The sequence below is a fragment of the Apium graveolens genome, chromosome 11 (genome assembly GCF_009905375.1).
Source record: "Apium graveolens cultivar Ventura chromosome 11, ASM990537v1, whole genome shotgun sequence".
NCBI lineage: Eukaryota > Viridiplantae > Streptophyta > Magnoliopsida > Apiales > Apiaceae > Apium > Apium graveolens.
In genome coordinates this window covers 152,818,151-152,843,922 of record NC_133657.1, presented here as the reverse complement: position 1 = coordinate 152,843,922, position 25,772 = coordinate 152,818,151, and the positions used below count along the sequence as shown (strand labels likewise).

Here is a 25,772-nt window from a genome sequence, read left to right as displayed (position 1 = left end):
ACCACCCCCTTTATCGCAAGAAAATAGTCAACAAGCACCTAGCAAGTCAAAACGGGGAAGATCAAAGAATTTTTTAATTGAGGAAGATATGTTACTCTTGTCCGCTTGGTTAAACATAAACATGGATCTTGTTCAAGGAAATAACCAGACATAGGCGACTTACTGGACTAGGATTTGGAAATATTTTCATGACAATAAAACATTTGAAAGTGATCAGACGCATACCTCGTTGTGTAACCGCTGGTCCACAATCAACACCTCTGTAAGCAAGTTTATTAATTATTACAATAAAATTAGTTCAAGGAATCAAAGCGGTGTTACCGAGCAAAATAAGGTACATACTTACCACTCTTATTTTTAATAATAAGAGTTACTTGATTGTTGTTCTGCCTTGAAATTGTAGTGTTCCAATGCTTTGTATATGGACCAGATGGAGACTTTTTTTCCCCTGATTACTACTACCCCTCAATCAATACATACAACTTCAAAACTTCTTGATTACTATAATTTTCTATAATTATAGAAAATAGCAGAAAATATTTACTATAATTTTCTACAGAAAATAGCAGTTGAATTATGATTTTCTGCAGAAAATAAAACATAGGGAATGCACCATGTGCAAAGGGTGGAATTATTAAGTACAATAGGGGAGGACTAGGTGGATGGTTTGGTTTTTTTGTCTTCAGGACTAGATTAGGCTTGAGATTTAAGCGGGTAAACAGAGATATTTTTGGGTAAGATTGCAGTAATATTGTGAAAATAGTGAAGTGATGTTAGTCCCCCAGGCATGAGTAATTCATTTATACCCCATTTGCTCCATTCCTGTTGTCCATAAATTCATCCTACAATTCTTTGTTCTAGAAAAGAACTAGAGTACTCTGTTGAATTTTATTATCTGCATTGAATTTGTATATATGTTATTGCCCATCACTCCTCCATACTGCAAGAGTGAGAAACAAAGATATGTTATTGTTGTCAAATGGAAAAGTTTAATACCAAGTACCCAGTATATCAGTTTCTATTTTATGATCATCCTTGCAATGTGTGAATATCTTTAGTGCAATATTACAAAATTTCACTTAATCTTTGGCAGATTGCAGAGACAATGACGATGTACGAGGATATACAGAATGAGAAATTTCCTTTCATGCAGCATTGGAATGAGTTGCGCCATTCACCAAAATATGCAGCTAAATTGGCAAGAAAAAATAAGTCAAACATGAAGGAGAATCAGCCATCTTCTCCATTAGTTGATAGTCCAGAATCTGCCTATATGGAATCTGAAAAAGGAATGAAGCGTCCAATAGGAAGAAAGGCTGCAAAGAAAATTAAAAAAACTGCATATGAAGTAGCAGATGGAGAAAGCTTAGAAATTCTTAAATCGATGCAGAAAGATGCATTGGTTGTTGCTTCTTTAAGAACTGAATCTATTAAAATGAGTTTGCAGTTACAGAAAGAAATGATGCAAATACAAAAGAAGGAGCAAGAAAGGCATATGGGGATGATGCCATTACAAAAAGATAAATTACAACTTCGCTTAGCAAAGGAGGAGCGCGAAAGACAAAAAGAGGACCGTGAAAGGCAAGTTTATGAAGCCTCGATCATGGCAATGGATACTAGTATAATGCTACCTGATCAAAGAAAATATTATGATGCCTTGAAAGATAAAATCTTGAAAATGTTTTGTAATTTATTTTGGTACTTACTATACAAACGAATTAATTTTGGTACTTATTATTGTATATTTTTTATTTCTTTGGTTCTTGTATTTATTTCGAGTGTTGAATACAGCAGAAGTGATGAATGTAAATATGAAACTGATCAATGAACCTCAAGTAATTCGCTTCTAGAAAATACAATATTAATTTAGAAAATATCTTGTCAAAGGTAAATTACAAAACACATAAAAAAAATTACATGATTATATAATTTTAATTCATGTCACCGCCATGGATCTGCCTAAGATATTTTATAAGATCATTTTGCAACTGAAAATGAGCGGGTTTGTTTCGAATTTGTTGATGAACTTGTATGAATTCTCGTAGATTATGATGATTGCGAATTCGAGTAACAACTGATATTTCGACATCCGAATCAAAGTGTTCTTCTTCAAGGGATGATTCCCTTTCATCTTCAATGATCATATTGTGCAATATTACACAAGCTGTCATAATATATTTCATTGTTTCGACATCCCAAAATCGTGAAGGACCACGGATTATTGCAAATCAAGATTGTAGCACTCCAAATGCTCTCTCAACATCTTTTCTAATGGACTCTCGTACAGCTGCAAAATATTTTCTTTTGTTACCTTGAGGTTTCGGAATAGTTTTTACAAATATTGGCCAAGAAGGATATATGCCATCAGCAAGATAATATCCCATGTCATATTCATTCCCATTGATGGTATACTTCACTTTAGATCCGCGGCATTCAGCCAAATCTTCAAATAGATGAGACCGGTCTAATACATTGATGTCGTTTAATGATCCTGGTAGCCCAAAAAAAGAATGTCAAATCCACAAGTCTTTTGAAGCTATGGCTTCTAATATTATAGTTAGTTCATGAACATGACCTGTATACATACCTTGCCAAGCAGTTGGACAATTTTTCCACTTCTAGTGCATACAGTCGATACTACCCAACATTCCAGGAAAGCCTCGTTGTTCATTCTCCGCCAATAATCTAGAGACATCTTGTTCATTTGGTCGTCTCAAGTATTCTGCTCCAAATATTTCCACAATTGATTTAACAAATCTTCTTAGACTCTCTATTATTGTACTCTCACCAATACGTACGTAATCATCAACAACATCAGATGTCGTTCCATATGCAAGCATCCTCAGTGCAGCTGTCATTTTCTGAAGAGATGACAGTCCCCGAACTCCTACAACATCAGTTCGCTGAGTAAAATAGTAATCGTGAGTTACAACTGCTTCCTCAATTCGAAGAAATAATGATCTACGCATTCGGAATCTTCGACGAAATTGTGTTTCCGTGTACGTAGGTGTATCAGAATAATAATCATGATACAGTCTAGTATTACATTCTTCCCTATTTCGATTAATCACACGATGATTCATAATAGAACCACCATGATGTTGGATAGAATTCACTCTCTGACGTTGATAATGAAGGTGTACAGCAGCCACTCTCATTCTTGCATCATGCTCTTCTTCTTCTTCTGCTTGCATAATATCAAGAATCATTTGTGTGGTGTTATCCATTGAAATTGAGTATGGTATGTTGAAATATATTAAGTTTGTGTTTTACTTCGTTCTTGATCTGTACTATTTATAGGAAGTTCAGATGAAGTGTGATACTGATATCTTAAAATTATTGCTCATTATTGTGGACCATTTACAAAGTTGAATTTTGCCAGTGTATTTTCACATCAACTAGCCAAAAAAGTAAAGCTGCTAAATCTGAGATTTCTGAATTGAGTTGTCACTTTCATTATCTTTTACTTTATAATAACTTATTACTTAAAATTTTACAAAATATATGACTATATTTTAAAATCAATTAACCACAATAAATTATTGTTAATATTAAATGTCTTCAACTTTAATAAATTTTTAATTTAATTTTCTAAAATCATTTAACCACAATATCAAGTGAATTAGCATTGATAATATTTTATTAAATAATAATTTTATTGAAAACTTATTGTTTAAAATTAAAATATACTATTTCAAAAAATAGCCAACCATTATAGTTAACCTCGTAGGAACACAATGACTTACAGGTTCAGCAAATTTTAGCCAACCATTATTTTATATTATTTAGCCAACCCATTGGAGATGCTCTAAGAGCATCTCCAACCACTCTTCCCCTTAGCTAAAAACTTTCAGCTGTCACTCTACAGTATCATTTATAGCCAATATCTCCAAATTTTTATTCTCCAACTGTCTAAACCCCTTAGCATAAATTATACCCACTCTGATATGATTGGCTATATTTGTTAAATGTCTCCAGATCTGTAGCCAATTATCCACATCATTTCGCGCTGCTTTTTTTTCCTCCCGCAGTTTTCTTTCTTCTGCCGCCACATAGTTTGCAAGCACATGTATGTATTTTTCAATCTCTCTTTTTTGTTTAATTTGTATCAAATTTGGAATTCATTTGTGACTTGGTATGTGCTATGATTTGTTGAAACCTCCTATAGTCGAATTTATCAATGAGCTTTTCTTTATATGAAACTAAAGTAGGAGGTAGCACAACAGCTGTTTGATTAATTGTCCGAAATAATTTCAATAGAATTTACTTCCTGTATAAATTGGGCACTATATATTTGTACTATCTTTGACAAGGGTGATAGTTTAAGTTTGGAACTTGTAATTTTATTAAACGTAATTTGTTGCAGGCTATCTTGATTAACTAGAAATGGAACACACTTTTGTTTTTTTACTAAATGAAGGTTCATACAATGAAGCTGAAGAGTTTTCTTACTCTCCACCACCCCCTTTATCGCAAGAAAATAGTCAACAAGCACCTAGCAAATCAAAACGGGGAAGATCAAAGAATTTTTTAATTGAGGAAAATATGTTACTCTTGTCCGCTTGGTTAAACATAAGCATGGATCATGTTCAAGGAAATAACCAGACACATGCGACTTACTGGACTAGGATTTGGAAATATTTTCATGACAATAAAACATTTGAAAGTGATCGGACGCATACCTCGTTGTGTAACCGCTGGTCCGCAATCAACACCTCTTTAAGCAAGTTTATTGGTTATTACAATAAAATTAGTTCAAGGAATCAAAGCGGTGTTACTGAGCAAAATAAGGTACATATTTACCACTCTTATTTTTAATAATAAGAGTTACTTGATTGTTGTTTTGCCTTGAAATTGTAGTGTGTCAATGCTTTTTATATGGATCAGATGGAGACTTTTTTTCCCCTGATTACTACTACCCCTCAATCAATACATACAACTTCAAAACTTCTTGATTACTATAATTTTCTATAATTATAGAAAATAGCAGAAAATATTTACTATAATTTTCTGCAGAAAATAGCAGTTGAATTATGATTTTCTGCAGAAAATAAAACATAGGGAATGCACCATGTGCAAAGGGTGGAATTATTAAGTACAATAGGGGAGGACTAGGTGGATGGTTTGGTTTCTTTGTCTTCAGGACTAGATTAGGCTTGAGATTTAAGCGGGTAAACAGAGTAGTTTTTGGGTAAGATTGCAGTAATATTGTGAAAATAGTGAAGGGCTGTTAGTCCACCAGGCATGAGTAATTCATTTATACCTCATGTGCTCCATTCCTGTTGTCCATAAATTCATCCTACCATTCTTTTTTCTAGAAAAGAACTAGAGTACTCTGTTGATTTTTATTATCTGCATTGAATTTGTATATCTGTTATTGCCCATCACTCCTCCATACTGCAATAGTGAGAAAGAAAGATATGTTATTGCTGTCAAATGGAACAGTTTAGTGCCAAGTACCCAGTATATCAGTTTCTATTTTCTGATCATCCTTGCAATGTGTGAATATCTTTAGTGCAATATTACAAAATTTCACTTAATCTTTGGCAGATTGCAGAGACAATGACGATGTTCGAGGATATACAGAAGGAGAAATTTCCTTTCATGCAGCATTGGAATGAGTTACGCCATTCACCAAAATATGCAGCTACAATGGCAAGAAAAAACAAGTCAAACATTAAGGAGAATCAGCCATCTTCTCCATTAGTTGATAGTCTAGAATCTGCCTATATGAAATCTGAAGAAAGAAAGGAGCGTCCAATAGGAAGAAAGGCTGCAAAGAAAATTAAAAAAAACTGCATATGAAGTAGCAGATGGAGAAAGCTTAGAAATTCTTAAATCGATGTAGAAAGATGCATTGGTTGTTGCTTCTTCAAGAACTGAATCTATTAAAATAAGTTTGCAGTTACAGAAAGAAATGATGCAAATGCAAAAGGAGGAGCAGGAAAGGCGTATGGAGATAATGCAATTACAAATAGATAAATTGCAACTTCGCTTAGCAAAGGAGGAGCGCGAAAGACAAAAGGAGGACCGTGAAAGGCAAGTTTATGAAGCCTCGATCATGGCAATGGATACTAGTATAATGCTACCTGATCAAAGAAAATATTATGATGTCTTGAAGCTAAAATCTTGAAAAATGTTTTGTAATTTATTTTGGTACTTACTATGCAATCGAATTTATTTTGGTACTTATTATTGTATATTTTTTTATTGCTTTGGTTCTTGTATTTATTTCGACTGTTGAATACAGCAGAAGTGATGAATGTAATTATGAAACTGATCAATGAACCTCAAGTAATTCGCTTCTAGAAAATACAATTTTAATTTAAAAAATATCTTGTCAAAGGTAAATTACAAAACACATAAAAAGAAATTACATGAATATATAATATTAATTTATGTCACAGCCATGGATCTGCCAAAGATGTTCTATAAGATCATTTTGCAACTGAAAATGAGCGGGTTTGTTTCGAATTTGTTGGTGAACCTGTATGAATTCTCGTAGATTATGATGCTTGCGAATTCGAGTAACAACTGATATTTCGACATCCGAATCAAAGTGTTCTTCTTCAAGGGATGATTCCCTTTCATCTTCAATGATCATATTGTGCAATATTACACAAGCTGTCATAATATATATCATTGTTTCGACATCCAAAATCGTGAAGGACCACGGATTATTGCAAATCGAGATTGTAGCACTTCAAATGCTCTCTCAATATCTTTTCTAATGGACTCTTGTGCAGCTGCAAAATATTTTCTTTTGTTACCTTGAGGTTTCATAATAGTTTTTACAAATGTTGGCCAAGAAGGATATATGCCATCAGCAAGATAATATCCCATGTCATATTCATTCCCATTGATGGTATACTTCACTTCAGGTCCGCGGCCTTCAGCCAAATATTCAAATAGATGAGACCGGTCTAATACATTGATGTCGTTTAATGATCCTGGTAGCCCAAAAAAAGAATGCCAAATCCACAAGTCTTTTGAAGCTATGGCTTTTAATATTATAGTTGGTTCATGAACATGACCTGTATACATACATTGCCAAACAGTTGGACAATTTTTCCATTCCAGTGCATACAGTCGATACTACCCAACATTCCAGGAAAGCCTCGTTGTTCATTCTCTTCCAATAATCTAGAGACATCTTGTTCATTTGGTCGTCTCAAGTATTCTGCTCCAAATATTTCCACAATTGCTTTAACAAATCTTCTTAGACTCTCTATTGTTGTACTCTCACCAATATGTATGTAATCATCAACAACATCAGATGTCGTTCCATATGCAAGTATCCTCAGTGCAACTGTCATTTTCTGAAGAGATGACAGTCCACGAAATCCTACAGCATCAATTCGATGAGTAAAATAGTAATCGTGAGTTGCAACTGCTTCCTTAATTGGAAGAAATAATGATCTAAGCATTCAGAATCTTCGACAAATTGTGTTTCCGTGTACGTAGGTGTATCAGAAAAATAATCATGATACAGTCTAGTATGACCTTCTTCCCTATTTCGATTAATCACACGATGATTCATAATAGAACCACCATGATGTGGGATAAAATTCACTCTCTGACGTTGATAATGAAGGTGTACAGCAACCACTCTCATTCTTGCATCATGCTCTACTTCTTCTGCTAGCATAATATCAAGAATCATTTGTGTGGTGTTATCCATTGAAATTGAGTACGGTATGTTGAAATATATTAAGTTTGTGTTTTACTTCGTTCTTGATCTGTATAATTTATAGGAAGTTCAGATGAAGTGTGATACTGATATCTTAAAATTATTGCTCATTGTTGTGGACCATTTACAAAGTTGAATTTTGCCAGTGTATTTTCACATCAACTAGCCAAAAAAGTAAAGTTGCGAAATCTGAGATTTCTGAATTGAGTTGTCACTTTCATTATTCTTTACTTTATAATAACTTATTACTTAAAATTTTACAAAATATATGACTATATTTTAAAATCAATTAACCACAATAAATTATTGTTAATATTAAATGTCTTCACATTTAATAAATTTTTAATTTAATTTTCTAAAATCATTTAACCACAATATCAAGTGAATTAGCATTGATAATATTTTATTAAATTATAATTTTATTGAAAACTTATTGTTTAAAATTAAAATATACTATTTCAAAAAATAGCCAACCATTATAGCTAAACTCATTGGAACACAACCCTTACAGATTCAGCAAATTTTAGCCAACCATTATTTTATTTTATATTATCATAGCTAACCATTATATTCAACCCCATTGGAGATGCTCTTAGCTACCACTAACTAGAACGCTGTTTTGCTATATAAATTTTCTTTTCATCTTTTAACCGTTAGGTTTTATTAAAATGATTTCCTAGAAATCGATGATTTCCACGTAAGGAGAACACAGTTTTGCTATCTTCATTTTTTCACCTTTTAACTGTTGGGTTCTATTTTAAATTATTTCCTAGAAATCAATTATTTTTTTTTTTGAAATAAAATGAACTTGCATTAATTCAAAGCTGCCTCAACAGTAACATCGTACATAATAAAATCCGGAGCAGAAACTAACAACTCCTGAGAGTCTGACATGGAATACGTAGCTGTTGCTAGCAAGTGAGCTATCCTATTCGTAGACCTAGAACCAAACACGACTAACACTTCATTAAAGTGTTTAAGAATGTCCTTATAATCCCCAATTATTGTATCAAAATAAGAGCGCCATTCTTCTGCATGAATTGCGTCTACTACCTGCTTTGCATCACACTCAAACACACATCTATGTGACCTCCAATCCTTAATCCATGATAAAGCCTCACGGAGCCCCATCGCCTCAACTTCCCCAGGCTGCAGACGTCCGTGAACAACCTTACTCCGTGCTCTAATAAACCTTCCCTGATGATCTCGAACAATACATCCCACTCCCATTTTTCCTGTTCTCTGGTTACACGCAGCATCTATATTAATCTTTATCCACCCATCAGGTGGCTTACACCACACTCTACTACTAACCTGATGATGCTTCTCCTCCCGAGGGATAACTTCCTGAGCCCGGTGCCATTCTGCAAGCATGCTGTAGGATCTGGACTGGATAGCAAAACTAGAAGTATTAACCCGATTCCAAACCCAATTATAACGTCAATACCAGAGGTTCCAACAGACCATACCCACCATACCACACTGATCTCTACTACAATTCTTGAAGACCCTTTTAAACACAGTGAACACATCATCATTTGAATCCGCTTTAACTATCTCTGCAAGACCCATGCTTACCCACACCTCCTTTGCAATAGAACAGAGGAAAAGAACATGCATATCATCCTCCACGTGTACCTGGCACCATGAGCACATCGGGCTTACATTCACAGATTTTTTTCCCAGTGCAAGAGCAGTAGGCAAAACCCGTCGACAAGTCCTCCAAAGCATATTAATCACCTTACCCGGTAAGTTGAGCCCCCATAGCTTCTTCCAAAACTCCTTATTCAGATACTCCGCCTCCCCTCGAATACGCCTATAGCAACTCTTAATAGTGAATTCTCCCTTACTATCGAAAAACCAGAACCACGCATCTTCCTTGCTACTTTGAGGTAAAGGAATTTGTTTAATTAGCTCACAGTCTCGCTCATTACAGATATCCTGTAACAACTCTACATCCCATTCCATATGATCCCCCACTAACAAACCTTCAACCCCTGCGTCCTTCAACTTCTCGGGCATCTCAGTCGTGAGGTACCCATTCTCCTGACATGGAAGCCACGGGACTTGCCAAATCCTCGTGTTTTTTCCATTTCCAATCTGACGCCTACAACCTTGTCTGAGGACCTCTTGCGACTCCAACAAACTTCTCCATACATAGCTAGGGTTTGACCCAAGCTTTGCATCCAGAAAACTTGACCGTGGAAAATAACGTGCCTGCATAAGACTCGACACCAAAGGGTTTGCTTCAGTCATTATTCGCCAAGCCTGCTTTGCTAACAGTGCAATGTTAAACCCTCTTAGACTTTTAAACCCCAAGCCACCATCTTCTTTAACCGAGCAAAGCCGCTCCAAGGACATCCATTTAATTCCCTTACCCTCTGCACCCCTGCCCCACCAAAAGGAATTCATTTTTTTTTCAATTCTATCACACACCTCCGCCGGGATTAACATCATATTCATCCAGAAATTTGGGATTACCTGAGCTGCAGTTTTAAGTAGCGTTACCTTCCCTGCCTTTGATAAGTTTTGATTGTGCCAGGCTTGCAGTTTCTGTTCCACTTTGTCAACCAAGAAAGAAAAGGTCGCTACTTTCTTCCAGCCAATAAACATTGGAAGCCCCAAGTACTTATCCGGATTCTGAATTTCACCTACTTCAAGCTGGTCACAAACATCCTTCCTACTTTCAACACTTGTATTCGAAGAGAAAGTAATTGAGGATTTCCTATAATTAATTTTTTGACCCGACATCTCCTCATACCTTCCCAGGATTCTCTTCATGACACTTGCCTCTGATTTAGTTGCACGGAAGAAAAAATAACAGTCATCCGCGAACAATAAATGAGATATTGTCGGAGCTCCCCTGGCAATAGTGCATCCATGAATCAAACCCACCTCTTCATTCCGACGAATAATTGAACTAAGCCCTTCTGCACACATAATATATACATAGGGCGATATTGGATCCCCTTGCCGCAACCCCCGTTGAGGTTGAACATCTCCAAACACCCTCCCGTTCCGAGTAAAACTGTACGAGACTGAAGTGATCAGCCCCATAATTCGTGCAATCCACATCTGAGAAAAACCATATTTTATCATCATATTTTGAATGAAGTCCCACTCCAACCTATCATAGGCTTTCGAAATGTCAATCTTGAAGCCCACCACGCCCTTTGATCCTTGAGTCAGCCGTTTCATGTAATGATTAATCTCGAAAGCAATCAGAGCATTATCATTTAGCAGTCGTCCTTCTATAAACGCGCTCTGTTTATCTGAGATTAGATGTTGTAAGCACGGTTTTAGCCTATTTGACAAGACTTTGGATAATATCCGAGTCAACACATTACACAGTGAGATAGGGCGAAGATCCGTCATTTCATTGGGCACCTTTACCTTTGGAATTAAACAAATAAGAGTTTGGTTTATCCCCCTAGGCAGCTCCCCTGTGCTCATGTAACGTTGACAGAACCTGACCACATCTGTACCCACTATACTCCAATAAGTCTGGAAAGAAGCCGGATTTAAACCGTCCAAGCCTGGTGATTTTTCTGGATACATTGAGCTCACTGCATTCTTGACCTCCTCATCAGTAACTGCAGCCCCTAATTCTTCATTTTCCATCTCCGTCACCTGGTTTATACTCTCCCTGTCTGACAGCCTACCATCTCTACATCGAGACGTAAAAATATCAGAGAAATACTCCGTAATGATTCCATGTATCTCTTCATCTGACTCTTTCCACTCCCCATCTTTATTCTTTAATCGCTGAAACCCATTATTCTTTCTTCTAGCTGCCGCGAATTTATGGAAAAACCTAGTGTTCTGGTCACCCTACTGCAGCCAAAACACCTTAGCTCGTTCTTTCCAGTAAACTTCCTTTTTTTCCAGAAGGTTTAGAAATTCCCACCGGGCATCATTATATATACGAATACCAGCCTCATCCCTCCTGGTTCTATATCGCTTTAACTTGTAACGATAATCCGCTAATTTGCATTTAAACTCCTGACTCTGTCCCCCTCCCCACTCCTCCAATTTAAGACAACAATGCTTGATTTTCTCTAGTAATTCGTCACCTGCAGTGGACTCCCAGCTATTCTTCACTAAGTTATAACAATCCTTCTCTTTTATCCACACGTTTTCGAACTTGAAGCGATTTATTCTAGGGACATATACTCGCCTTTGAAGCTGCAAGTGCAAAGGCAAATGGTCGGATGTAGTCACTTCCATTACTCTAATCTCAGCATTAGGGAACAGAGCTCGCCATTCTTGATTAGCAAAACCCCGGTCCAGACGCTCCTGCACCCAGTTAGGATGTCCACGAGATTTTTCCCATGTGAATTTCTCACCCAAAAACCCCAGATCCAGCAGCCCACTATCCCTTATCGCCTCCCCAAAACCCCTTAAACAACTACGAGAATGATCCCTCCCTCCTCTTTTTTCATCCGTAAATAGAAGATCATTGAAGTCGCCAATTATACACCAAGGAAGATTTGATTTTCCTGCTAGGTACCTAATTAAGCTCCACGATTCATACCTCCTCCCTCTCTCTGGGCAACCATAATAGCCGGTATATCGCCAACGACCTACTTGATCGTTCTCAAACTCAAAGTCAATAAAATGCTTATTTACTTCCCTAATTCTACACCCTCCATTATTCCTCCAAAGCAGAGCTAAACCTCCACTCTGCCCTGCTGCATCTACTACCGCACACCCTGCAAAGTTTATTTCCTTACATATTGCTTCGACCTTACTTTTTATTGTTTTAGTCTCTGACAGAAAAACAAAACTAGGCTTTAACTGTTGGGTAATCTCATTTAGGAAACGAACTGTACGTGGTCTACCCAACCCACGACAGTTCTAGGCTATGATACTCATTGTATTAGGCGGGCCTGGCTCCCAGGTCCCGCCTCTATCAAGTTTTTTGGCCCATTTACTGAACCCAGCCCATCTGTTATTTCACCTTCAATCTCTTCCGTAATATTTTCAGGATCAATCCTCCTCCTTTTTGGGTCCATTACAACTGTCACTCTTTCAAATTTATCCCCTTCCAAAATTTCAGCCCTATGATTTATCCCCTCCGTATCCCCCATTGAATGCTCCTGATTTTTTTGAACAACCATGATCCCACTATTATCTCCGCCAATCCCGTTAACATTACCATCTAATTCCATGAATCGTGTCTCTGCCTTATCCCTGCCGCGTACGGTGGTTTCTGGCATCGCCTTCACCCCTGTACCCTCCCAAGCTTTCCCACCTTCCGGACCATTCCGCAACCATTTAGCCCCCGAGTTCTGAGTATTTGAGTTCCTGTTAGGAGCTCTCAACCATACTCCATACGCTCTAGGTATATCCATCTCAGGATTTGCATACACCAGGTGATAATCCCATTCTGAGTGGCCCATTAATCCACATACAAAGCAAAACTGACTCAATCGTTCATATTTAAAATTCACCCAACTTCATTCGCCTCCCTCCCTTTTTATCTTCATACGTCTCTTTAAAGGCTTGTCCAGGTCCTTTAAAGGCTTGTCCAGGTCCATTGTTATCCGTATACGAGCATACATCCGCCATCCTCCATTAAAATTAGCTGGGTCAGATTTCACAAACTTTCCCACAAAGTTTCCTATATTCACCAAAATATTCTCAGAGACAAGGCCTTGCGGAAGATCATACACTTGAAGCCAGATATCACTCCTATGTAACTTCACCAAATGTGGGTCTTCATTTCCTTCTAGCTTATGATATACCAACAAACTTTGTTCAAACGTCCACGGCCCCCCATCTAACACCTTCTGCACGTCTAATACATGATAAAAAACAAATGAATATCGATGACCCCCCAGATCGTGTATTTACATGCCTTCCTTAGGTCGCCATAATGAAGCCAGAAGATTTTGCATGGCATTAAAATTTATATTCTTTTCAGTCAGGAATCTCCCCACCAAGACATATGTACGCTGTTGTTTACTCACCTCCTTCTCCGGGACAATCACCCCCCCCATCTTCCTCCTCTTCCAATGACAGACGAGCATATAGATCCTCTAAAGTTGTTGATGATGTTGCCATATCCACGTACTAATCGTAAGACCAAAGGGCATTAACAGATAAAATTTATTTCCTTGTTACCAGAACAAGACAAAAAACCTTGCAAAAATGCAAGACAACGTTTTGTACTTAAACTTAAAAATACTCTAAGCCTGCTGCTTTAGAATGCTGCTTTGACTTATCATCTATATGTATATGCATAATTTCTCTCTAATTCCGCTCCTAGAAATCAATTATTAATTACAAAACACATAAATTACAAAACACATAAAAAGAAATTACATGAATATATAATTTTAATTCATGTCACGACCATGGATCTGCCAAAGATGTTCTATAAGATCATTTTGCAACTGAAAATGAGCGGGTTTGTTTCGAATTTGTTGGTGAACCTGTATGAATTCTCGTAGATTATGATGCTTGCGAATTCGAGTAACAATTGATATTTTGACATTCGAATCAAAGTGTTCTTCTTCAAGGGATGATTCTCTTTCATCTTCAATGATCATATTGTGCAATATTACACAAGCTGTCATAATATATTTCATTGTTTCGACATCCCAAAATCGTGAAGGACCACTGATTATTGCAAATCGAGATTGTAGCACTCCAGATGCTCTCTCAACATCTTTTCTAATGGACTCTTGTGCAGCTGCAAAATATTTTCTTTTGTTACCTTGAGGTTTCATAATAGTTTATACAAATGTTGGCCAAGAAGGATATATGCCATCAGCAAGATAATATCCCATGTCATATTCATTCCCATTGATGGTATACTTCACTTCAGGTCCGCGGCCTTCAGCCAAATATTCAAATAGATGAGACCGGTCTCATACATTGATGTCGTTTAATGATCCTGGTAGCCCAAAAAAAGAATGCCAAATCCACAAGTCTTTTGAAGCTATGGCTTTTAATATTATAGTTGGTTCATGAACATGACCTGTATACATACATTGCCAAACAGTTGGACAATTTTTCCATTCCAGTGCATACAGTCTATATTACCCAACATTCCAGGAAAGCCTCGTTGTTCATTCTCTTCCAATAATCTAGAGACATCTTGTTCATTTGGTCGTCTCAAGTATTCTGCTCCAAATATTTCCACAATTGCTTTAACAAATCTTCTTAAACTCTCTATTGTTGTACTCTCACCAATACGTATGTAATCATCAACAGCATCAGATGTCGTTCCATATGCAAGCATCCTCAGTGCAGCTGTCATTTTCTGAAGAGATGACAGTCCACGAACTCCTACAGCATCAATTCGCTGAGTAAAATAGTAATCGTGAGTTGCAACTGCTTCCTCAATTCGAAGAAATAATGATCTACGCATTCAGAATCTTCGACAAATTGTGTTTCCGTGTACGTAGGTGTATCAAAAAAATAATCATGATACAGTCTAGTATGACCTTCTTCCCTATTTCGATTAATCACACGATGATTCATAATAGAACCACCATGATGTGGGATAAAATTCACTCTCTGACGTTGATAATGAAGGTGTACAGCAGCCACTCTCATTCTTCCATCATGCTCTACTTCTTCTGCTAGCATAATATCAAGAATCATTTGTGTGGTGTTATCCATTAAATTTGAGTACGGTATGTTGAAATATATTAAGTTTGTGTTTTACTTCGTTCTTGATCTGTATAATTTATAGGAAGTTCAGATGAAGTGTGATACTGATATCTTAAAAATATTGCTCATTGTTGTGGACCATTTACAAAGTTGAATTTTGCCAGTGTATTTTCACATCAACTAGCCAAAAAAGTAAAGTTGCGAAATCTGAGATTTCTGAATTGAGTTGTCACTTTCATTATTCTTTACTTTATAATAACTTATTACTTAAAATTTTACAAAATATATGACTATATTTTAAAATCAATTAACCACAATAAATTATTGTTAATATTAAATGTCTTCACATTTAATAAATTTTTAATTTAATTTTCTAAAATCATTTAACCACAATATCAAGTGAATTAGCATTGATAATATTTTATTAAATTATAATTTTATTGAAAACTTATTGTTTAAAATTAAAATATACTATTTCAAAAAATAGCCAACCATTATAGCTAACCTCATTGGAACACAACCCTTACAGATTCAGCAAATATTAGCCAACCATTATTTTATTTTATATTATCATAGCTAACCATTATATTCAACCCCATTGGAGATGCTCTTAGCTACCACTAACTAGAACGCTGTTTTGCTATATAAATTTTCTTTTCATCTTTTAACCGTTAGGTTTTATTAAAATGATTTCCTAGAAATCGATGATTTCTACGTAAGGAGAACACAGTTTTGCTATCTTCATTTTTTCACCTTTTAACTGTTGGGTTCTATTTTAAATTATTTCCTAGAAATCAATTTTTTTTTGAAATAAAATGAACTTGCATTAATTCAAAGCTGCCTCAGCAGTAACATCGTACATAATAAAATCCGGAGCAGAAACTAACCACTCCTGAGAGTCTGACATGGAATATGTAGCTGTTGCTAGCAAGTGAGTTATCCTATTCGCAGACCTAGAACCAAACACGACTAACACTTCATTAGAGTGTTTAAGAATGTCCTTACAATCCCCAATTATTGTGTCAAAATAAGAGCGCCATTCTTCTGCATGAATTGCGTCTACTACCTGCTTTGCATCACACTCAAACACACATCTATGTGACCTCCAATCCTTAATCCATGATAAAGCCTCACGGAGCCCCATCGCCTCAACTTCCCTAGGCTGCAGACGTCCGTGAACAACCTTACTCCGTGCTCTAATAAACCTTCCCTGATGATCTCGAACAATACATCCCACTCCCATTTTTCCTGTTCTCTGGTTACACGCAGCATCTATATTAATCTTTATCCATCCATCAGGTGGCTTACACCACACTCTACTACTAACCTGATGATGCTTCTCCTCCCGAGGGATAACTTCCTGAGCCCGGTGCTATTCTGCAAGCATGCTGTAGGATCTGGACTGGATAGCAAAACTAGAAGTATTAACCCGATTCCAAACCCAATTATTACGTCGATACCAGAGGTTCCAGCAGACCATACCCACCATACCACACTGATCTCTACTACAATTCTTGAAGACCCTTTTAAACACAGTGAACACATCATCATTTGAATCCGCTTTAACTATCTCTGCAAGACCCATGCTTACCCACACCTCCTTTGCAATAGAACAGAGGAAAAGAACATGCATATCATCCTCCACGTGTACCTGACACCATGAGCACATCGGGCTTACATTCACAGATTTTTTTCCCAGTGCAAGAGCAGTAGGCAAAACCCGTCGACAAGTCCTCCAAAGCATATTAATCACCTTACCCGGTAAGTTGAGCCCCCATAGCTTCTTCCAAAACTCCTTATTCAGACACTCCGCCTCCCCTCGAATACGCCTATAGCAACTCTTAACAGTGAATTCTCCCTTACTATCGAAAAACCAGAACCACGCATCTTCCTTGCTACTTTGAGGTAAAGGAATTTGTTTAATTAGCTCACAGTCCCGCTCATTACAGATATCCTGTAACACCTCTACATCCCATTCCATATGATCCCCCACTAACAAACCTTCAACCCTTGCGTCCTTCAACTTCTCGGGCATCTCAGTCGTGAGGTACCCATTCTCCTGACATGGAAGCCACGGGACTTGCCAAATCCTCGTGTTTTTTCCATTTCCAATCCGACGCCTACAACCTTGTCTGAGGACCTCTTGCGACTCCAACAAACTTCTCCATACATAGCTAGGGTTTGACCCAAGCTTTGCATCCAGAAAACTTGACCGTGGAAAATAACGCGCCTGCATAAGACTCGACACCAAAGGGTTTGCTTCAGTCATTATTCGCCAAGCCTGCTTTGCTAACAGTGCAATGTTAAACCCTCTTAGACTTTTAAACCCCAAGCCACCATCTTCTTTAACCGAGCAAAGCCGCTCCCAGGACATCCATTTAATTCCCTTACCCTCTGCACCCCTGCCCCACCAAAAGGAATTCATTTTTTTTCAATTCTGTCACACACCTCCGCCGGGATTAACATCATATTCATCCAGAAATTTGGGATTACCTGAGCTGCAGTTTTAAGTAGCGTTACCTTCCCTGCCTTTGATAAGTTTTGATTGTGCCAGGCTTGCAGTTTCTGTTCCACTTTGTCAACCAAGAAAGAAAAGGTCGCTACTTTCTTCCAGCCAATAAACATTGGAAGCCCCAAGTACTTATCCGGATTCTGAATTTCACCTACTTCAAGCTGGTCACAAACATCCTTCCTACTTTCAACACTTGTATTCGAAGAGAAAGTAATTGAGGATTTCCTATAATTAATTTTTTAACCCGACATCTCCTCATACCTTCCCAGGATTCTTTTCATGACACTTGCCTCTGATTTAGTTGCACGGAAGAAAAATTAACAGTCATCCGCGAACAATAAATGAGAAATTGTCGGAGCTCCCCTGGCAATAGTGCATCCATGAATCAAACCCACCTCTTCATTCCGACGAATAATTGAACTAAGCCCTTCTGCACATATAATATATACATAGGGCGATATTGGATCCCCTTGCCGCAGCCCTCGTTGAGGTTGAACATCTCCAAACACCCTCCCGTTCCGAGTAAAACTGTACGAGACTGAAGTGATCAGCCCCATAATTCGTGCAATCCACATCTGAGAAAAACCATATTTTATCATCATATTTTGAATGAATTCCCACTCCAACCTATCATAGGCTTTCGAAATGTCAATCTTGAAGCCCACCATGCCCTTTGATCCTTGAGTCAGCCGTTTCATGTAATGATTAATCTCGAACTCAATCAAAGCATTATCATTTAGCAGTCGTCCTTCTATAAACGCGCTCTGTTTATCTGAGATTAGATGTTGTAAGCACGGTTTTAGCCTATTTGACAAGACTTTGGATAATATCCGAGTCAACACATTACACAGTGAGATAGGGCGAAGATCCGTCATTTCATTGGGCACCTTTACCTTTGGAATTAAACAAATAAGAATTTGGTTTATCCCCCTAGGCAGCTCCCCTGTGCTCATGTAACGTTGACAGAACCTGACCACATCTGTACCCACTATACTCCAATAAGTCTGGAAAGAAGCCGGATTTAAACCGTCCAAGCCTGGTGATTTTTCTGGATACATTGAGCTCACCGCGTTCTTGACCTCCTCATCAGTAACTGCAGCCCCTAATTCTTCATTTTCCATCTCCGTCACCTGGTTTATACTCTCCATGTCTGACAGCCTACCATCTCTACATCGAGACGTAAAAATATCAGAGAAATACTCCGTAATGATTCCATGTATCTCTTCATCTGACTCTTTCCACTCCCCATCTTTATTCTTTAATCGCTGAAACCCATTAATCTTTCTTCTAGCTGCCGCGAATTTATGGAAAAACTTAGTGTTATGGTCACCCTGCTGCAGCCAAAACACCTTAGCTCGTTGTTTCCAGTAAACTTCCTTTTTTTCCAGAAGGTTTAGAAATTCCCACCGGGCATCATTATATATATGAATACCAGCCTCATCCCTCCTGGTTCTATATCGCTTTAACTTGTAACGACAATCCGCTAATTTGCGTTTAAACTCCTGACTCTGTCCCCCACCCCACTCCTCCAATTTAAGACAACAATGCTTGATTTTCTCTAGTAATTCGTCACCTGCAGTGGACTCCCAACTATTCTTCACTAAGTTAAAACAATCCTTCTCTTTTATCCACACATTTTCGAATTTGAAGCGATTTATTCTAGGGACATATACTCGCCTTTGAAGCTGCAAGTGCAAAGGCAAATGGTCGGATGTAGTCACTTCCATTACTCTAATCTCAGCATTAGGGAACAGAGCTCGCCATTCTTGATTAGCAAAACCCCGGTCCAGATGCTCCTGCACCCAGTTAGGATGTCCACGAGATTTTTCCCATGTAAATTTCTCACCCACAAACCCCAGATCCAACAGCCCACTATCCCTTATCGCCTCCCCAAAACCCCTTAAACAACTACGAGGATGATCCCTCCCTCCTCTTTTTTCATCCGTAAATAGAAGATCATTGAAGTCGCCAATTATACACCAAGAAAGATTTGATTTTCCTGCTAGGTACCTAATTAAGCTCCACGATTCATACCTCCGCCCTCTCTCTGGGCAACCATAATAGCCGGTATATCGCCAACGACCTACTTGATCGTTCTCAACCTCAAAGTCAATAAAATGCTTATTTACTTCCCTAATTCTACACCCTCCATTATTCCTCCAAAGCAGAGCTAAACCTCCACTCTGCCCTGCTGCATCTACTACGGCACACCCTGCAAAGTTTATTTCCTTACATATTGCTTCGACCTTACTTTTTATTGTTTTAGTCTCTGACAGAAAAATAAAACTAGGCTTTAACTGTTGGGTAATCTCATTTAGGAAACGAACTGTACGTGGTCTACCCAACCCACGACAGTTCCAAGCTATGATACTCATTGTATTAGGCGGGCCTGGCTCCCAGGTCCCGCCTCTATCAAGTTTTTTGGCCCATTTACTGAACCCAGCCCATCTGTTATTTCACCTTCAATCTCTTCCGTAATATTTTCAGGATCAATCCTCCTCCTTTTTGGGTCCATTACAACTGTCACTCTTTCAAATTTATCCCCTTCCAAAATTTCAGCCCTATGATTTATCCCCTCCGTATCCCCCATTGAATGCTCCTGATTTTTTTGAACAACCATGATCCCACTATTATCTCCGCCAATCCCGTTAACATTACCATCTACTTCCATGAATCGTGTCTCTGCCTTATCCCTGCCGCGTACGGTGGTTTCTGGCATCGCCTTCACCCCTGTACCCTCCCAAGCTTTCCCACCTTCCGGACCATTCCGCAACCACTTAGCCCTCGAGTTCTGAGTATTTGAGTTCCTGTTAGGAGCTCTCAACCATACTCCATACGCTCTAGGTATATCCATCTCAGGATTTGCATACACCAGGTGACAATCCCATTCTGAGTGGCCCATTAATCCACATACAAAGCAAAACTGACTCAATCGTTCATATTTAAAATTCACCCAACTCCATTCGCCTCCCTCCTTTTTTATCTTCATACGTCTCTTTAAAGGCTTGTCCAGGTCCTTTAAAGGCTTGTCCAGGTCCATTGTTATCCGTATACGAGCATACATCCGCCATCCTCCATTAAAATTAGCTGGGTCAGATTTCACAAACTTTCCCACAAAGTTTCCTATATTCACCAAAATATTCTCAGAGACAAGGCCTTGCAGAAGATCATACACTTGAAGCCAGATATCACTCCTATGTAACTTCACCAAATGTGGGTCTTCATTTCCTTCTAGCTTATGATATACCAACAAACTTTGTTCAAACGTCCACGGCCCCCCATCTAACACCTTCTGCACGTCTAATACATGATAAAAAACAAATGAATATCGATGACCCCCCAGATCGTGTATTTACATGCCTTCCTTAGGTCGCCATAATGAAGCCAGAAGATTTTGCATGGCATTAAAATTTATATTCTTTTCAGTCAGGAATCTCCCCACCAAGACATATGTACGCTGTTGTTTACTCACCTCCTTCTCCGGGACAATCACCCCCCATCTTCCTCCTCTTCCAATGACAGACGAGCATATAGATCCTCTAAAGTTGTTGATGATGTTGTCATATCCACGTACTAATCGTAAGACCAAAGGGCATTAACAGATAAAATTTATTTCCTTGTAACCAGAACAAGACAAAAAACCTTGCAAAAATGCAAGACAACGTTTTGTACTTCAACTTAAAAATACTCTAAGCCTGCTGCTTTAGCCTGCTGCTTTGACTTATCATCTATATGTATATGCATAATTTCTCTCTAATTCCGCTTCTAGAAATCAATTATTAATTACAAAACACATAAATTACAAAACACATAAAAAGAAATTACATGAATATATAATTTTAATTCATGTCACAACCATGGATCTGCCAAAGATGTTCTATAAGATCATTTTGCAACTGAAAATGAGCGAGTTTGTTTCGAATTTGTTGGTGAACCTGTATGAATTCTCGTAGATTATGATGCTTGCGAATTCGAGTAACAACTGATATTTCGACATCCGAATCAAAGTGTTCTTCTTCAAGGGATGATTCCCTTTCATCTTCAATGATCATATTGTGCAATATTACACAAGCTGTCATAATATATTTCATTGTTTCGACATCCCAAAATCGTGAAGGACCACGGATTATTGCAAATCGAGATTGTAGCACTCCAGATGCTCTCTCAACATCTTTTCTAATGGACTCTTGTGCAGCTGCAAAATATTTTCTTTTGTTACCTTGAGGTTTCATAATAGTTTATACAAATGTTGGCCAAGAAGGATATATGCCATCAGCAAGATAATATCCCATGTCATATTCATTCCCATTGATGGTATACTTCACTTCAGGTCCGCGGCCTTCATCCAAATATTCAAATAGATGAGACCGGTCTAATACATTGATGTCGTTTAATGATCCTGGTAGCCCAAAAAAAGAATGCCAAATCCACAAGTCTTTTGAAGCTATGGCTTTTAATATTATAGTTGGTTCATGAACATGACCTGTATACATACATTGCCAAACAGTTGGACAATTTTTCCATTCCAGTGCATACAGTCGATATTACCCAACATTCCAGGAAAGCCTCGTTGTTCATTCTCTTTCAATAATCTAGAGACATCTTGTTCATTTGGTCGTCTCAAGTATTCTGCTCTAAATATTTCCACAATTGCTTTAACAAATCTTCTTAAACTCTCTATTGTTGTACTCTCACCAATATGTATGTAATCATCAACAGCATCAGATGTCGTTCCATATGCAAGCATCCTCAGTGCAGCTGTCATTTTCTGAAGAGATGACAGTCCACGAACTCCTACAGCATCAATTCGCTGAGTAAAATAGTAATCGTGAGTTGCAACTGCTTCCTCAATTCGAAGAAATAATGATCTACGCATTCAGAATCTTCGACAAATTGTGTTTCCGTGTACGTAGGTGTATCAGAAAAATAATCATGATACAGTCTAGTATGACCTTCTTCCCTATTTCGATTAATCACACGATAATTCATAATAGAACCACCATGATGTGGGATAAAATTCACTCTCTAACGTTGATAATGAAGGTGTACAACAGCCACTCTCATTCTTGCATCATGCTCTACTTCTTCTGCTAGCATAATATCAAGATTCATTTGTGTGATGTTATCCATTCAAATTGAGTACGGTATATTGAAATATATTAAGTTTGTGTTTTACTTCGTTCTTGATCTGTATAATTTATAGGAAGTTCAGATGAAGTGTGATACTGATATCTTAAAATTATTGCTCATTGTTGTGGACCATTTACAAAGTTGAATTTTGCCAGTGTATTTTCACATCAACTAGCCAAAAAAGTAAAGTTGCAAAATCTGAGATTTCTGAATTGAGTTGTCACTTTCATTATTTTTTACTTTATAATAACTTATTACTTAAAATTTTACAAAATATATGACTATATTTTAAAATCAATTAACCACAATAAATTATTGTTAATATTAAATGTCTTCACATTTAATAAATTTTTAATTTAATTTTCTAAAATTATTTAACCACAATATCAAGTGAATTAGCATTGATAATATTTTATTAAATTATAATTTTATTGAAAACTTATTGTTTAAAATTAAAATATACTATTTCAAAAAATAGCCAACCATTATAGCTAACCTCATTGGAACACAACCCTTACAGATTCAGCAAATTTTAGCCAACCATTATTTTATTTTATAATATCATAGCTAACCATTATATTCAACCCCATTGGAGATGCTCTTAGCTACCACTAACTAGAACGTTGTTTTGCTATATAAATTTTCTTTTCATCTTTTAACCGTTAGGTTTTATTAAAATGATTTCCTAGAAATCGATATTTTTCACGTAAGAAGAACACAATTTTGCTATCTTCATTTTTTCACCTTTTAACTGTTGGGTTCTATTTTAAATTATTTCCTAGAAATCAATTATTAATCGAAAACTAAGCCCTAGACAGTGAGAATCAGATCAATTATGTTAAACTGGGTTAGATAATTGTTTTCTATAAAATTAGTCAAAAATTTGATCAATCGTATAAGTAATAAAATATGTAGTGAATTAAATAAAAATTTGGAAAAATAGAATTTTGAATAAGAAATAAGAAAAGTATAATCATGTTATATATCATTTATATTTTAGAGCGTTAAATCATGAAGTATTTTATTTTGGGAAATTACCTAAATTGCCATTATATTAAAACTTATTTTTAAAAATATTATTATTTTCAAAGTTATTTTCAAAATATAATTTTTAAATTTCATTTTCAAAGCAACCTCTCCAACATTTTATGCAACTTCACTTTAAATTTTGGAAATGTTGACTAGCTTGCGGTAATTGTGTTTTAAATTTACAACCGAATCAAACTTAAAATCAAATTTGAAAAAAAAAGTTGTATAACATATTGCAAAAATTGTAAATCATATTTTTGAAAAAAAAACTTTAAAAATTATATTTTGAAAATAAGTTAAAAGAAGACAGTATTTTTAAAAAATATTTGTATTTTTGAAAAAATCCGTTTTATTTTTTAGTTTGACATTGATTCCTATTTAAATGATATATATATATATTATAAATTTGTTTTCTCCAGTTCTACTATATTTTAAGTATATTTGAAAAAGAAATAGTAATTTTATATGTATAATCAGAATAATATTAATAAATATTTATAAATGTAGAAATATTTATTAAATTAATCTAATTAATAATTTTACTTATTTAAGATTAAGTCTTAAATACTATGCCAACCAATTAAAGCGTCAGTATATAAGATTAATCCTAACACTATCTCATCCATTAAACATGATTTCTTATTTTTAAAATATATTATACTGTGGGTGTTCTAGGGTTGTTTATGTTTCACCTCTCAATATTAAAAATATTTTTAACCTCTTCCATTCGGCTAATTCGTACCCACCATATAGGCACATTGTTTAACTATTTATACATATTTAAATGATCGAAGAAACATGGGTACCAAATTCTTAATATAGTGACGCATGTTGACATCCTTTATAATAAATTACAAATTCGACTAATTCTATTCTTTGTAGCTTGTACTTGTATAACACATTTATGATTCTTTCCATTAAAAACGATCCAAAAAAATAAGATTGACATTAAGTTCTCTAGTTATAACTTTGTAGCTTGTATAATATATTTATGATTCTTTCCTTTAAAAAACGATCCAAAAAAAATAAGATTGAAATTAAGTTCTCTAGTTATAACTCTTACTCAGAATAATTGTAAGATTATACATCATTTTCAATAATAATATGGCGAAAGTAGGGAGGTCTCTGTTGACTCAGTTGGTTAAAAAGAGAATAACTATCTCTTGGTCATAAATTCGAATTTTACCGGAGGAGAATTTATGATTATACCTCCTGAGTCAGAGCATATTGTTTAAATGTGTTTTACCTTATTTCCTTAGGGTTTAACCAGTGCGCACCGAAAGGTAGCGGCTGCATGTTAAGATAAAAAAAGTCTATATTTTTTTTCACAAACTTCAAAAAAAAAATCTTAGTATTTCCCTGTACAGGAACTGAGGAAGGGAGAGAGAGACATAAATGGGTGCTGAAATTAGTAAAGTGGTTGTCATGATCAGAATGAGGGCACAAAAGTCTGGGCTCTCCGGAGAAAAATGTCAAGCTGATGTTACATCTTAAAATAAAAACGACGTTATACTAAACCGTTTTTTATGGTATGCTGGTTGATACACATTAAATACAAATTTTTATAATTTTAACTTATTTTGATTGATCAATATTTTTTAATAATTATGAACCCCTATATTTATAATAAATACATCAATTAAAACACTTCAAATTTTATAAATTTTAGTGCTTAACATGTGCTCATGTGCACAAACTAAACAAACCCATACTAAAATATAAAACCCAGCGAGAATTAATTTTCTAATCTGCCTTAATCATCAATTATTTAGGACTTATTCCGGAGTT

The 25,772-nt window shown here is 36.4% G+C and overlaps 4 protein-coding genes and 2 pseudogenes across 4 annotated transcripts; 1 reads left to right on the top strand and 5 right to left on the bottom strand.

The window, feature by feature from the left end:
- Nucleotides 1-1,931: 1,931 nt before the first annotated feature.
- On the bottom strand, nucleotides 1,932-3,227 carry LOC141696028 (uncharacterized). Its single transcript, XM_074500221.1, has 3 exons — nucleotides 2,642-3,227; nucleotides 2,312-2,491; nucleotides 1,932-2,164 (listed from the first exon to the last, which is right to left on the bottom strand). The coding sequence occupies exons 1-3, from the start codon at nucleotides 3,225-3,227 to the stop codon at nucleotides 1,932-1,934; spliced, it is 999 nt and encodes a 332-aa protein (XP_074356322.1).
- Nucleotides 3,228-4,386: 1,159 nt separating this feature from the next.
- On the top strand, nucleotides 4,387-5,805 carry LOC141696027 (glutathione S-transferase T3-like). Its single transcript, XM_074500220.1, has 2 exons — nucleotides 4,387-4,791; nucleotides 5,551-5,805. Exons 1-2 carry the CDS (start codon nucleotides 4,387-4,389, stop codon nucleotides 5,803-5,805), a joined length of 660 nt encoding a protein of 219 aa, XP_074356321.1.
- A 586-nt stretch (nucleotides 5,806-6,391) lies between these two features.
- LOC141696026 (uncharacterized) lies at nucleotides 6,392-7,681 on the bottom strand (annotated as a pseudogene).
- A 5,468-nt stretch (nucleotides 7,682-13,149) lies between these two features.
- On the bottom strand, nucleotides 13,150-15,322 carry LOC141696025 (uncharacterized; annotated as a pseudogene).
- An 817-nt stretch (nucleotides 15,323-16,139) lies between these two features.
- LOC141696024 (uncharacterized) lies at nucleotides 16,140-16,556 on the bottom strand. Its single transcript, XM_074500218.1, has one exon. It carries the CDS (start codon nucleotides 16,554-16,556, stop codon nucleotides 16,140-16,142), a length of 417 nt encoding a protein of 138 aa, XP_074356319.1.
- A 5,507-nt stretch (nucleotides 16,557-22,063) lies between these two features.
- Nucleotides 22,064-22,701, bottom strand: LOC141696020 (uncharacterized). The gene is made up of 2 exons (XM_074500217.1): nucleotides 22,362-22,701; nucleotides 22,064-22,308 (listed from the first exon to the last, which is right to left on the bottom strand). Exons 1-2 carry the CDS (start codon nucleotides 22,699-22,701, stop codon nucleotides 22,064-22,066), a joined length of 585 nt encoding a protein of 194 aa, XP_074356318.1.
- Between the last annotated feature and the right edge of the window lie 3,071 nt (nucleotides 22,702-25,772).